The following is a 13,305-nucleotide window of genomic DNA, read 5'->3' as shown; positions in this document are numbered from 1 at the left end:
ACACGGCGTTGAATTTAATATTTCTTATATATTCCTAGTAGTCTCGCGTTTCAAATTATTTATCCTATTTTGATTTAGCATGAAATTTAAAAAAATATATTTTCTTTTGATAAATTTAAAATATGTCAATTATGTCAAGATATCTTTTGATTTCATGATCGTAAATATGTTAGATGAAAAATAAAATTGAAATTATGCTTAAACAAGGAAAGATGCAATTATTTTGAAGTCGAGAAAAGAAAATCGGACAAATAAATTAAAATCGAAAGTAATAATATTCCTATATTATACCATAATAGATAATAAATTTCTTTTGAAAAAGTCTACTTTTATTTGGCTTAGTTGACTTTTTTTTTCCTTTTTTTGTTTTTGGCTGATGTCAAGTGGAAAGGAGATTGAGGTTGTTGGATTTTTGAATTAATTTTTGTTATTATCTGTTGTTTTTTTTAGCTTAACGACAAAGGTTTGCACAATGCATATACGATGCCCAAGTTTGGATCTTGCATTTGATTTTCACTTATGAGATTTCATTAGGTATGTTATTGTTATTATATTTATTGTTTTTTATATTTCGTCTATCATACTATTTTGTTATACTATTATGTGTTATTTTTTATATTTATTTTTTGGACGGCTTAGAACTATTTCTCTAGAGTCATTGGCCTATTAGAAACAACATTTATGTCTTTAAGATAGGGAGTAAAAATTTTATACACGTTGTTATCTGCGGACCCCACTTTATGAGACTATATCCGATATGTTGTTATTGTATCTTAATGGTGTAAGAAAATATTTACACCATCAAATTATTTATAAAATATTACATTTTGTATCTAATAACTTCTTGCACCAAATATATTATCGATCGTTAAAGACAAAAATTAAAGATGAGAAGCCAACTTCTATATGAAGGAAAATCATGCAATTAAATGAAGAAGAAGTGCAACAACTAGTGGCTAAATTTTAAATGCAATCATAAACTTTGGATATGTTTTAAATAGGACCATCAAGTGGCTATCTCTGTCATTTCCATGAGGCTGTGGGCATTCAAATGAGCCAGGCCCATTGATTTTGGGCTTCAACTAATGGGTCAATAAACTTCTATTTGGACTATCCAGGATTAAATAGGGAAAAATGGTAAATATAGTAGACTTTTAATAGCACTTGCTAGCATATATTAGCCATTATATAAAAAATTACTACTCCATATTTAACTACTCTTTTGATATGAAAAAGTTTTGGACAAAAATACCCTCAACTATATGCAACAACTCCAACAAACATTGTTGAAGTTCGAAGGATTGATAAGTGTGGATCGAACCTAAGTAACGATTTATGGGGTTCAAAATTTTGTTGGAGTTACAAACGCCATGAAATGAATCATGGGGTTCAACCTTTATATGTTCAAACCCAAGGAATGTTTCACGTGGTTCAAAATTTTGTTGGAGTTTCGAACTGTATTAATGAGGTTTAAGCCTTTATAAGTTTAAACTCAAAGAATGAATGGTTCAAACTCTTATATGTTTTTTCATGTTTAAGAAAGGAATTTTTTTAATTTAAATATTATTTTTGCATTAAAGTCTGACTATTTCCGTGTTACTTTCTAAATTGTGGCTAAAAATTCATAGCAAGTTCGATATGATAATAGTATTTGGTATGTTAAATTTTATACAAAGTAACTTCAAAGCTACCAAACATGATATTGATTATGCCTAAATCCCATAATCCACCTTGGGTGGATGCTAATTTTAATTGCACACAAATAATGTTCTTCCTAAATAGCTACCAAACTGTAAAAATATTGCTTTGCATCATCATGATGTTAAACTAAGTTACTTCTCATACTATAGCGATTAGAAAGTAATATATAGTACAATGGTCATACCAATAACATATTCAATGTGATTTTATTAGTGAGGCAAGATAAAGTATATACGATTCTTATGTTTGTATGATAAAAAAAACTATTTTCGATAAACAGAATGACTATACCATAAATAAGAAAACATTGTGTAGTCCAAATCTATGAAGATGCCAAATTCCTCTACTTAAATTAGCCACAAGATTCAATGTCATATAAAATTAGTTGTAATGTTTGATGACCCAACAAAATCAAAATACATCACAAGTTAATAAAGTGGTCCAAAATTCCCTCTATATAGATTGAACTTTCCCATCTAGCATTATCTGAATTGGCTAAGCCACTTGGCAACCCCCCCCACCCCCCACGTATGAACACGATAAATTTAATTTATAAACATCAATAGTGTAGTAGTTTCATGTTCCGTTGGTCGTTGCAAATAGATTTATGATCACGACTTGATTCAAGATCTCATTCCTTAAAAAGTTCTCGTTGAAGATCTTGATTCTCGTAGTTATGTTAGAAGAAGTTAGTCACCTTTATTTTCTTTTGATGATTTTAGTGTCCCCTAGGTTGGGCTTAGCCATTTTAATGTTTGTCAAAGTGGTGAGCCAGCCCGACCTAGTTTGGACCGTCAAATTCCAAACTTATATGAGTTGAACTAGGTAAAGTTGGGTCGACCCATCCTAACAAATATATATAATAGTTATCTAAAGGTTCTCGTTTAGGTGTTAGCACTTCATATATAATCTATATTTTTTTCTCAACCAGTTTATGTACATCTTATCTAATTTTACAGTATATATATTGTCTGCAATCAACGTACACATTTGATAATTCTATACACCAATAACACTTCGATAGATGGAAAGAAACTATCTTATTGTGAATTTGAATTTCCTCCAAAATTCCACCAAAAGGGCATTGAATTTCCTTTTCATGATTGGATAGGAAAAGACCATTCAAAAAACAAAACAAAAAAACAAAAAGATGACTACTTTTTATCACTTTTTTCATCTTCTACTATTCTTTTCCCATTTTACAAGTCTTTGTTTTAATTATATGTGTATTGGTGATTCAAATGGCACCATTCCATATGGATTATTATGTGGTCAAAAAGAAATCCTATGAGATCACTTTCTAAATTGAGCTATTGACCTTTTTATCTTCTATTTTGAGGATCAGACCTTTCATATTGCCAAAAAGGTTCCAATAAAAGTGTCAAGTGGAGAAAAAAACAGTAGAATTTTCATATTGACAAATGACAAAGGTACCAATGAAGGGTAGCTTTGGAGTGGTAAGTACTCATTCATCCTTAATTAACAGTTTTTGGTTCAACTATTCCTGGGTAATGGGTCGCCTTTGTTAAGGAGTGTTTTACCTCTAATGTGGGACTTTCTAGCGCGAATCTGCTCCTATATAAATACTAGACAACAGATGAAAAACCAAAAAAAAAAAAAAAAATTATCCGTGTATCATCCTCCCTCCGAAAAAAAAAAGTTTTTTATATTTTTATATATTACTCTATTTTTTGAAAGATGAATAAACCACTTTCATTTCTTTTTTAGGACAGACCAATTTTCTTCATGTGAGGATTCATATAATCTTCATTTGAGGATTCATATAATCTTGAGACCTAAAGCAAGTCGAGGAGATTCAAAAGTTTATATGTATTAAATAATTTTTTTTGTCATATTTGTATGATGCGATTTTTCAATGAAGGAATTCAATTGAACCTTATTCATTGGATGTTTCTATTGCAAACAGGTACCAAATACCTCGATCCATCAATTCACGAACTAGATTAAAAAAAATATTTATCAATATTTTCTGTCTTTATCGACTTTTGAATCTCAATTTGATATAATTTCTATCGACTTTATTAACCACTAAATCAAACACTAAAATACAAACGTAACATTGCATCCTTAAATTGAATTTCTTGTCCTTCACTCCTTTCAATTAAACTAAACCTACAAATAGTAGACCCCACCCCTAAATTTATGCATAGGATGACTAATCCATTAATGCAATTTAGCCAAATTGAGAAGCATAGCTACTACTAATTTGTAACCTCCAACAAAATTATCAAAATGGATAGTAGGATGATTGGAGTACGTTTCTTTATCCTTAATTAGAGGTTTTAGGTATGCAAAAAAATATTGTTAAAGTGTTGCTCTCAGAATGGTTCTTGCAACACATTCTCTAATGCAATAGAACTTCAATGCAGATATCAAACACCGAACGAGAGAAAAAACCTCCAACAAGACTAAAGGCTCAATGTGAACAATGGACCTAATAGACAATGTGACAAATCCTTAGGTCTAAAATTCCTATCAAGCTTCCAAAAGTAGGAATAAGTTATATATATATATATATATATATATTAATTTTTTAGTTAAAATGCCAAAATAGAAAAAACCACAATTTCAAGAAATAACCAATTGAGATGCTCCAATTTTTTTAACAAATCAAATCCTTACAACACTAAACCATTTCCTATCATGTGTCTTCATCTTATATGGTTTTTTAGAAGAGTTTAACTCTAATATATTTATTAAATGTTAAAGAAAGTTGAATGTAATTAAGGTAGGACATCCTAGAATTAGATTTATACGTGTTGAAAGTTTAGATTATCTTGAAATAAATTTATATCGTCAACCAAAGACCATATAAATCTAATCCTAAATATAATTTTAAGATATTTCACCTTATTTCGCGTATCAAACCATTACAATTGCATGATTAGTACAAGTGAGCTGACAAGCCGCCTAGATTTATTGGCCTACTAAACCAAGAAAATTGGCTAGTCAAAGTTGGATGGCTGTATATTTGAATTGAAAAAAAATGTACTAAATATATTATGGTCTTTTCTTTTGACAAAGAAATGTTTCTAACAATATTTGACCATTCCAACTTCAAAGATTCATATTTTTCTCCAAAAAAAACTGTAGAAAACATCAAGAATCTCAAGTCAAACATAGTTCAAATGTTTGTCACAAAAAAACAAAGACAATCAACTCATTACTAGTTGACACTGATTTTTCGCAGCAAATTGCTGCATATAACAACATATTCAGTGAAATCCCAGAGTGGGGTCTGGAAACGACATGATTCTTGAATTTTCAATTTGCTTCAACTTGGTCAACATTGTGTTGAATCCAATATTACCAATGAAAAGAGCAAAATGTGATCAAGAATGTAATATTTACAGACACTTAGGTAAGTAATTAACTTGTGCTAATAAACCATACCTAAAAGGCTAAAACCTGGGAAGAGTAAATGGGAATATATACAATGGGAAAGAGGACTATTAAGTTCTGCTTTCAAGAGTAAGATCGAACCGAACCGAAATTACAAAAGGATCTGGACTTGAACAAGCCACCAAAGAGGAACCTAGTTGGAGATTCTTGTTGTACTGGATTCAACTCTTCAGGGGAGCCTTTCACTCGAAGTATCGTTTGCCCAATTGTTTGTCGAACAGATTCTATGATCTTAGTATCGACAGGGTACCCTGATGAATCGCGAACATAGAATATATTGAGAGCTTTGCCTGCTCTTGTTGACACTTCTGCTCGAGTGACAGTAAGGCTGTTCTCACGGAAGATTCTGGTAACGTTGGACAACAGCCCTACTCGGTCCGTGGTACATAGTTCTAGCTTCAATCCCTGGAAAAACACAAAGGAAAAATGATTCGATTAGAAATGAAATCCAAAGCCTACCAAAGAGAATAGGTCTAAAACCTAAACAAATTGAACTTAAAAAGATGTCAAAAAGTTAATCAAAGGGCTAACCTCGGATACTCGTCTTTCTATTGCTGCTTCAAGACATTGAATCACTCTTTGTCTTTCTGCATCTGATTTCACAGGGGATCCGTCTATATGCCTAATGCAGTATTCCTGGAAATGCAACACGAGTTTATAGTTAAGTGCACAAATACAGAGAAATCAAGATCCAGATATAGGTAAAACGATAAATGACTAAGAAATTTTGGAAATACGTAGGAAACTAAAGTACCTGGTAAGCTTCTGGTCCTTCAGTATCAACATTGCCATGGAAAACCACATACTGCATATCAGTCAAAGTGCAAATCGTATCAAACAGAAGTTTTGGTCTATCCTTGCACCGAATTGTCACTACTGAGTAGTCCTTGTCTTGCCAATTAACAACGTTTACATTTGGCCTTTCTTTATCATCCGATCCATCACCCGCAGCACGTTCATAGTCCCGGTCTGCAAACATCAGCTGGTGAAGCCTTCTATCGGTATGAGTGACCCCATGAGATAACAATGTCTTAGCATCTCTTGATTTATTGCTACCTCTAAGTACATTGCATAAGAGTTTCTTGATCATAGACAACTTTTCAGCATCAGCAATTGCACCCCCGGTTTCATCATCAGTAACTTGCATTATAGCTGCTGCTCGAGTGTTATGCGTCCACACTTCGGCATTCACCACATTGCATCTAAGATTTGTGAGGACAGCACTCACTTCAGATAGTAGTCCTGGCCTATCACTTCCAATTAGCTCAATTGAGGTGTGGTCCATTCCTGTAGTAACCCCAACTGATCTTCTCATAGAAGAAGCAAAACAAGAATCTGGACCAAGAGACTGAAATCAAAACACCCCCACACAAACAAAAAAAAACAGTAAGTCAGTCTTACATTACATGTAAACAAAAAAGTTTCCGAATTACACACGAAGTAAATACTACAGCTCACCTTCATGATATAATCCAAGATTGGTTCTTCTGTAATCTTGTTTCCATCTTGATTGGTGACATTGAATACTGCCAACACAATACACAACTCATCATTAATTTCATCAATTCCTCTTCCAAAATCCAAATTGAAAGTAAATGTGCTAAAGATCAAACGATACGAAAAGGGAAATGTCCTTACCATCCATGAACCATCCACCATCAGAGCAAATATAAGCCTTTGTAATGATAAAGTTAAGATCAGTAAGAATTTGTACCACCTCAAGAAGTATTCCATGTTTGTTAGCACTATCCACCTGCATCAAAACACCAAAGATTCACAAAATCAGAAAAAGTTCCCATCAAAACACTACATTTCATAGCACAACAAAACAACCAAAAACCAAAAACATACCTGTATAACAGTGGCATTTTTGCAAGATTCATTGTCAATTACCACTCTGACAAAAAGATAAATAAAGTTGAAGTAAATGCCATGAACAAAAATTGAAGTGACAGTTAAAGAAATAAAGGGGGGAAACAACAAAATGATAAATACCTTGGTGGATTCATTCTTCTGATAAATTTCTCATACTCATCATCCATTATGTTTTGAGAATAGCTCATTGTAGCTTCTGCGTTAACAGGTAAAAATCTCAGATAAGACAGCCAATGAAAAAAAGAAAAGAACTTTAGAAAAAAGAGAATCACTATTTCCCAATCACAAAGAAGATACTGGCAACCCAAGAGTGAAGCAAGTATTAAGAAAATGATTAGTAGAGGAAAAATAAGAACAAAATAAAGCTCACCAATCATGAAAGATTACAAAGTATAGAATAACAAAACTAGTAATTAATCCTGTGCCTGTGTGGGTCTGCTCTAGTGGGGCTTGTGGGAACCATACTCCATCAAAGACATTGCAAAAAACACATCCAAAAAATTGTAAACATCTCAAAAATACACACACATACACAGAGAGATAAAGGAAGTGATATGTGTGGAAAAAAAAAACACAACACACACACACAAAACTACCAAAATCCACCAAATCCCATAACAAAAAGAAGAGCTAAAAAAGATTTGATTTTTACCACCCAAAACTCAACAAAACATAACTTAGAAACAAAAGAACAAGATAACCCACAAACCCAAAGACCACTAAGCTAAAAAAGTTTTGATACTTACCACCCAAAACTCAACAAAACATGACCACAAACCCAAATACACTAAACAAGAGCTAAAAAAGATCAGTTTTTTACCACTCAAAACTCAACAAAACATAACTTAGAAACATAATAACAACATAACCTACAAACCCAAAGACAAAAGATTTGATTTTTACCACACAGAACACAACTTAGAAACACAATAACAAGATAACCACAAATCCAAAGACACTAAGCCAAAAAGATTAGATTTTTACCACCCAAAACTCAACAAAACACAACTTAAAAACAAAGAAAAACAAGATAACTCAACCCCATTGACACTATTAACCAAAACCAACCAAGAAAAAACAGTACTTTGAACCAACCCCCTCTGAAATCATAAACTTAGGAAGAACCAAAAACCAAGAACACACCACAGAGGAACAGAAAACAAGAAATGGCACGTACCCATTACAATTTCTTGAGGATTTGTGAGTTGGGTCAGCAGATTTTTCTTGATTCTCTCAAAAAAAAAACTGAGAGAGACAGAAAGAGGGGTTATGAGTTATGACTTTTCAGAGGACCTCCGACCAACGATATGGAAAGTGAATCTTGACCAGCCCCCTATATATAATACTCCTAATACTAGTAGAATCAAAAATAAAATTTATTTTACTGTAAAGTATCTAAATACAAAAATACACATATAAAATTGTGTTATATGTATTTATTATTTTACCTTATAAATACAATAGCACTTTAAGAATCAAAGGGTGTCTCTATGAACAAGAAACACACACACTTAAAAGGGTATGTTTGGTATGAAAAAAATATTTCCCCGCAAAATGTTTTATTTTAAAATTTAAAAATATTTATACGTAATCAAGTTGTAAGCGTTGAAGGATGGAATGGTGAAATGATGGGTTGGGACATTACACTATGATATCATGAAACTTGTTTTTTCATACTTCTATTAATAGTTTTTTTTTTTCATTTTTAAAAAACTTAATTGTTTGAAAAGTATTATTTTTTAAAAACTTTTTTCCAACTATACACGAGAAATTGAAACTATTTTTATTCGTACCAAATACATTATTATTGTATTTTCGACTTTTTATATAAAATAAAATACTTTGCTTTCTTTTTCCCCTTTCCTTCATATGCATTAAAAAAAAAAAAAATCTTTCAATTTGTGTGTGTATTTAAGAAGCTCACACTTTCTGTCTTTCTAGTTTTAGTTTTTTCTTAGAAATTCAGGATTCAGTACTTAAAAAGAAAGTTCCGTAAAAGAGTAGGACCAAAATTAGTTTGAGCGATCGAAGTGAATTCAAAATTTAAACGTTATGAATTTAATTTTTAAAATTCATATTTACTATTTATTATAATCTCAATATTTTTTATATATAAATCTATATTTTGTATACTCTAACGTTTGATTAGAGATGTTAGGTGAGTTAGGGTACAGGATCGAGCTAAAATGAGCTGACACTGAAATGCTAAGTATTTTATACATTGTTGGGCAAAGGGTAAATTCAAAAAGAAGTCTCCAAGGTTTATGGGAACTTCATAAAAATGGGAAAACAGAAAAAAAATTATTGGGTATTTTCATATTTAAGTATATTTATATTAAATTAATAAAAATATGTATATAACATGTGATTATATTATATAATTTTTCTTATTTAATTAAGGTTAAATTAATATTACATGTACTTTGACTAAAATTAAGATACTCCATTTTACAAACTTTTCAATTTCGAATTCAACTTATTTCCTTTTTTATTCGCTTAAAAGATTTTTCTTTTGAAAATTTTTTAATTTTAATTTTTTATCTGACATATTTAACATTATAAAATTAAAAAGTATTTTGATATATTCTACATGTTTTTAATTTCATATCATAAACCTAATTCAATATTCTTTATTATTTTTTAAATTATGTATCAATTTAAAATTAGATAAATAAATTAAAACGAAGAAAATACTTTCTTTCTCCATTATAAATTGGTCATAAACTCAATCTTAATTTAGACGATAAATTGATTAAGTGATATGATTTCTTATTATATGATGTAATTTTAATGGGGTCACATGACCTTTGATTTTTAGCCCATCATTTTTTCTTAAATTGCACGTGACCCTTAATTTAGGATAATGATGATGAATAATGAAATTAAAGTAATATATAGTCGTGTAATATGAGATATAGTTAATTTTGTTGGATCCCAACCAAATAAGTAACAATAATTTTATTGGATTCCATAAACGTACAATGACAGAGTAATTTGAAAAATAATTATAGGCCTCAACTATATACATATACACTACGTAGTTCAGAAATATTTGATCTTACTCGAGTATGAATTGTATATTAATTTTATAAATATTGAGTATAAATAGAATTTTGAATATGAATGACATAAGAAGAATTATTTATTTTTCCCACATGTATGATAGTCGTATTTGTATTATTTTTATTTATTTGTTTGTTTGTAATTAAGATTAACTAGGTTTATGTATAGGTAACTGAGCTAATTAAACTGACCTAGAACATGCACTTTGCATGGGAGATATCCTAATTAGTATTGTTCATATGGAAATTATTTTTTTAATTTTTAACTTGTAGAAATAGTTGTGATTGTAAAATTTAAATGCATATAAAACTAAAGTGATTAGATTATTAAAACTAAGAAAATATAAATAAATTAAAATTCCAGACCTTGTTTACTTTACCCCTTAATCCTGGTAAAAGTCACCAACCACTCGTGTTTCTCCTGTTTCATTGGCACTCCTTTTCGTCTTTTTCGACGTGCGATATTTGTTTTAGAGTTTTGATTAATTTAAAATTAATATTATGTAAGATTAGTTTTTTTTATTAAAAAGTAATTTAATTTTAGAGTTAAAATTTGAGATATCTAATTAAGAGTACTGGTGGGATTATTTCATATGTAGAGTTGAACTTGAAGTTTCTATGGGTTGAAATCTTATTTTATTTTTTTTAGTTTAAGAATTCTAAATTAATAATATGTACATATTAAATAATTTTCAAGACAAATACAAAATTTGAATGAAAATTGTTAAGTTCAAATAGTTAATCACTTAACTGACAGTCTAGTTTCACCCCATGTTCTATCCGTCCCATACCACAAGTCCACAACCCTTGGTAGTTGGTGGTCCTCTAAAATTGACCTAATCACCTATAAATAACTTATGAACTATCATGAAATATGATGAGATGAATGAGACTCTCGACTCTTCATCAAAGTCTTGATTGGAGCAAGTTAAGAAATGATGAAATTTTTGATAGAGAATGTTTTTTTCTTTTCTAGAGTAAGTGTGCAATGTAAATTACTTTGAAAAATAATCAAAAATAGCGATTACATAACTTGTTTAATTAAAAAAAATAATCAATATATTGAAATTTCAAAAATTCATAGGGAAAATATCAAAGACAATAACTTGGAGACTGAAGTTTTACTTGTGAAATTTATAATTCTGATCAAACAATAACTACTTTCAAAGAAATATATTCAAAATGTGACTAATAAATACTATTTATATAAAATTTGAACTAGTTAGACTAACGAATATTAAATATTAATAAGTTATATAAATAAATATGTTGATGGGTTTGAGTGCAAGCACATGGTTTAAAACAGTAGGTGAATATAATGGAAGCAAAGTAACTGCAAATAAGCATGTCTTAAGGCTCATGCTTCTTGCCCTTATTGTCTCCCCTTGCACATGCCTTTTTCTTTACCCATTCTGCCCCCACCCCACCCCCCACCCCCACATTATTTTTTTATATATGTTTATTTTATTGGTATGAGTAATATAATGTACCTATAAAGTGCCTATGTAGGTAGATTAAACTTCTTGGATTCTCACCAACATGAGTTGTGGGGGTGGGGTGAGATGGTTTCAAGATCTCTTCATTTTAATTTAGATATTTTGATTTCGAGCTTTTAGAAATGGAAAATTTTTTGTTAATAGCGCTGTCATCATGAATGGTCGATTCAAAATTTTCATCAGAGAAATTTAAATAGATTAGTTTTGATGAATCCTTTAATATTTTTAAAACAAATTTGTGAAAAATACAAGGATGAAAGAAGCTCAGATAAAAACATGACTCTATCTAACAATCAAAGGCGATTTTGTATCTGTCACAATTCGAACTTGGAACTTTTAATTAATACTAAAGAAATACTTATCACTTCACCACGACCTAATAACCCTAGTTGGTCGATTACAATTTTTCTTTCTTAATTAGCATATTGTAGCTGACACTTTATTATTACATATATGTTGTTACATCTTTTGTGGCTAAATTAAAATATACATGACAACAAGTGAGATTTGATCTAAGATTTAATTAAGGTACTTGTATGATGTAAGTTGTAACATAAGCTTATGCAGAGAGCCAGAGATACACGCACACAAAAGATAGTGATGACTGACGAATAACTTGATGTACTATCTCCCTTCAATTTTTTATGCAAAATGCGATAAAAGAAAATAAAAAGAAAATTCATGAATTGACCTTATCAATAGCATGAATAATATATATATGTATAGGTGCTATAGATGTGTAAATAACAAAATTTTAAACAATTTAATTATGCAGAAAATTATATATATACATAGGTTAGAACTTACACACAAGCATCTAGGGTCTCATTATCTAAATATTTAACTTTTTGAAGGTGTAGGGATGCTAGTAAATCAGAGAAGTTGTCTTATTCATTATTTGTTACATATGTATAGGTTTATTTTAAAATTGAATTAATAAGATTTTATGGTCCATGAACTACTTTTGGACAATTTTTAGCTAGCTTGAGTAGTTACTTTCAATATATATATTTTTTTAGAAAGAACAAAATCTTGGATTCTATGAATATTGATTTGTATATCAATTTTCTTCAAGTTGTTGTAGGGCAAATTCATCTATCTATATAAAACTTTTGTTTTCTTGTAGAGGGGAAGGCAATGGTTTAATCCCATTCCTTTTCCTTTTTTTTTCTATTCGGCGTCGATAGTATATTTGAAGTCAGATTAATCTGAATTGTATTAGAAAGTGAGAATTGCTTCCCATTAAAAATGAATTTATTCATATAGCTTGAACACGAGATCTTGATCTAGTTAAGAATGAAGATTCCATTACTATTGCACTATGATGTTTTTATTAAATATTTTTACGCTATGTCATTCTCTTTTCTTTAAACAAAAAAAGGTTAAAAATGTCTTTAAATTATGTATAATCAAACAAAAATGTCTTTTGTCAATAGTTTGGTTCAAAAGCATCTCAAATCCTTGTAGTTCGAAAATGAAAAATAGAATTAGCATCCAGTCTCTCGAAGGAGAAGCTCGACCCAAATTATTTCAAAGATAGCAACAACTAATGCATGATATTTTGCCTCTATGCTCGATCGTGTTAAATAAGTAACAACAAGGATATTTTGAATCAAACTATATTAACATATGACATTTTTGTTTAAATTCACACCGTTTAGGAACATTTTTTTAAATCCTTTTCCATTTTTCTTATTTTAATTTTTAACATTTCCCCTTGATTTTCAAATTTACACACATTTTTTTTT

The 13,305-nt window shown here is 30.0% G+C and overlaps 1 protein-coding gene across 2 annotated transcripts; it reads right to left on the bottom strand.

Annotated features, from left to right (window-relative positions):
* Positions 1-4,954: 4,954 nt before the first annotated feature.
* Positions 4,955-8,422, bottom strand: LOC125868086 (ACT domain-containing protein ACR4). Of its 2 annotated transcripts, none has more exons than XM_049548688.1 (8): positions 8,177-8,422; positions 7,120-7,195; positions 6,976-7,021; positions 6,763-6,877; positions 6,583-6,650; positions 5,879-6,472; positions 5,656-5,760; positions 4,955-5,529 (listed from the first exon to the last, which is right to left on the bottom strand). In XM_049548688.1, exons 1-8 carry the CDS (start codon positions 8,178-8,180, stop codon positions 5,188-5,190), a joined length of 1,350 nt encoding a protein of 449 aa, XP_049404645.1. In that variant the 5' UTR covers positions 8,181-8,422; the 3' UTR covers positions 4,955-5,187. The 2 variants fall into 2 exon arrangements, with proteins under 2 accessions (XP_049404645.1, XP_049404644.1); XM_049548687.1 differs by lacking the exon at positions 8,177-8,422 and adding an exon at positions 7,370-7,526.
* Between the last annotated feature and the right edge of the window lie 4,883 nt (positions 8,423-13,305).

This window comes from Solanum stenotomum, chromosome 6 (assembly GCF_019186545.1).
Source record: "Solanum stenotomum isolate F172 chromosome 6, ASM1918654v1, whole genome shotgun sequence".
NCBI classification, from domain to species: Eukaryota; Viridiplantae; Streptophyta; class Magnoliopsida; order Solanales; family Solanaceae; genus Solanum; species Solanum stenotomum.
The sequence above is the reverse complement of the archived record's forward strand: the minus strand, read 5'-3'. Positions and strand labels throughout refer to the sequence as shown.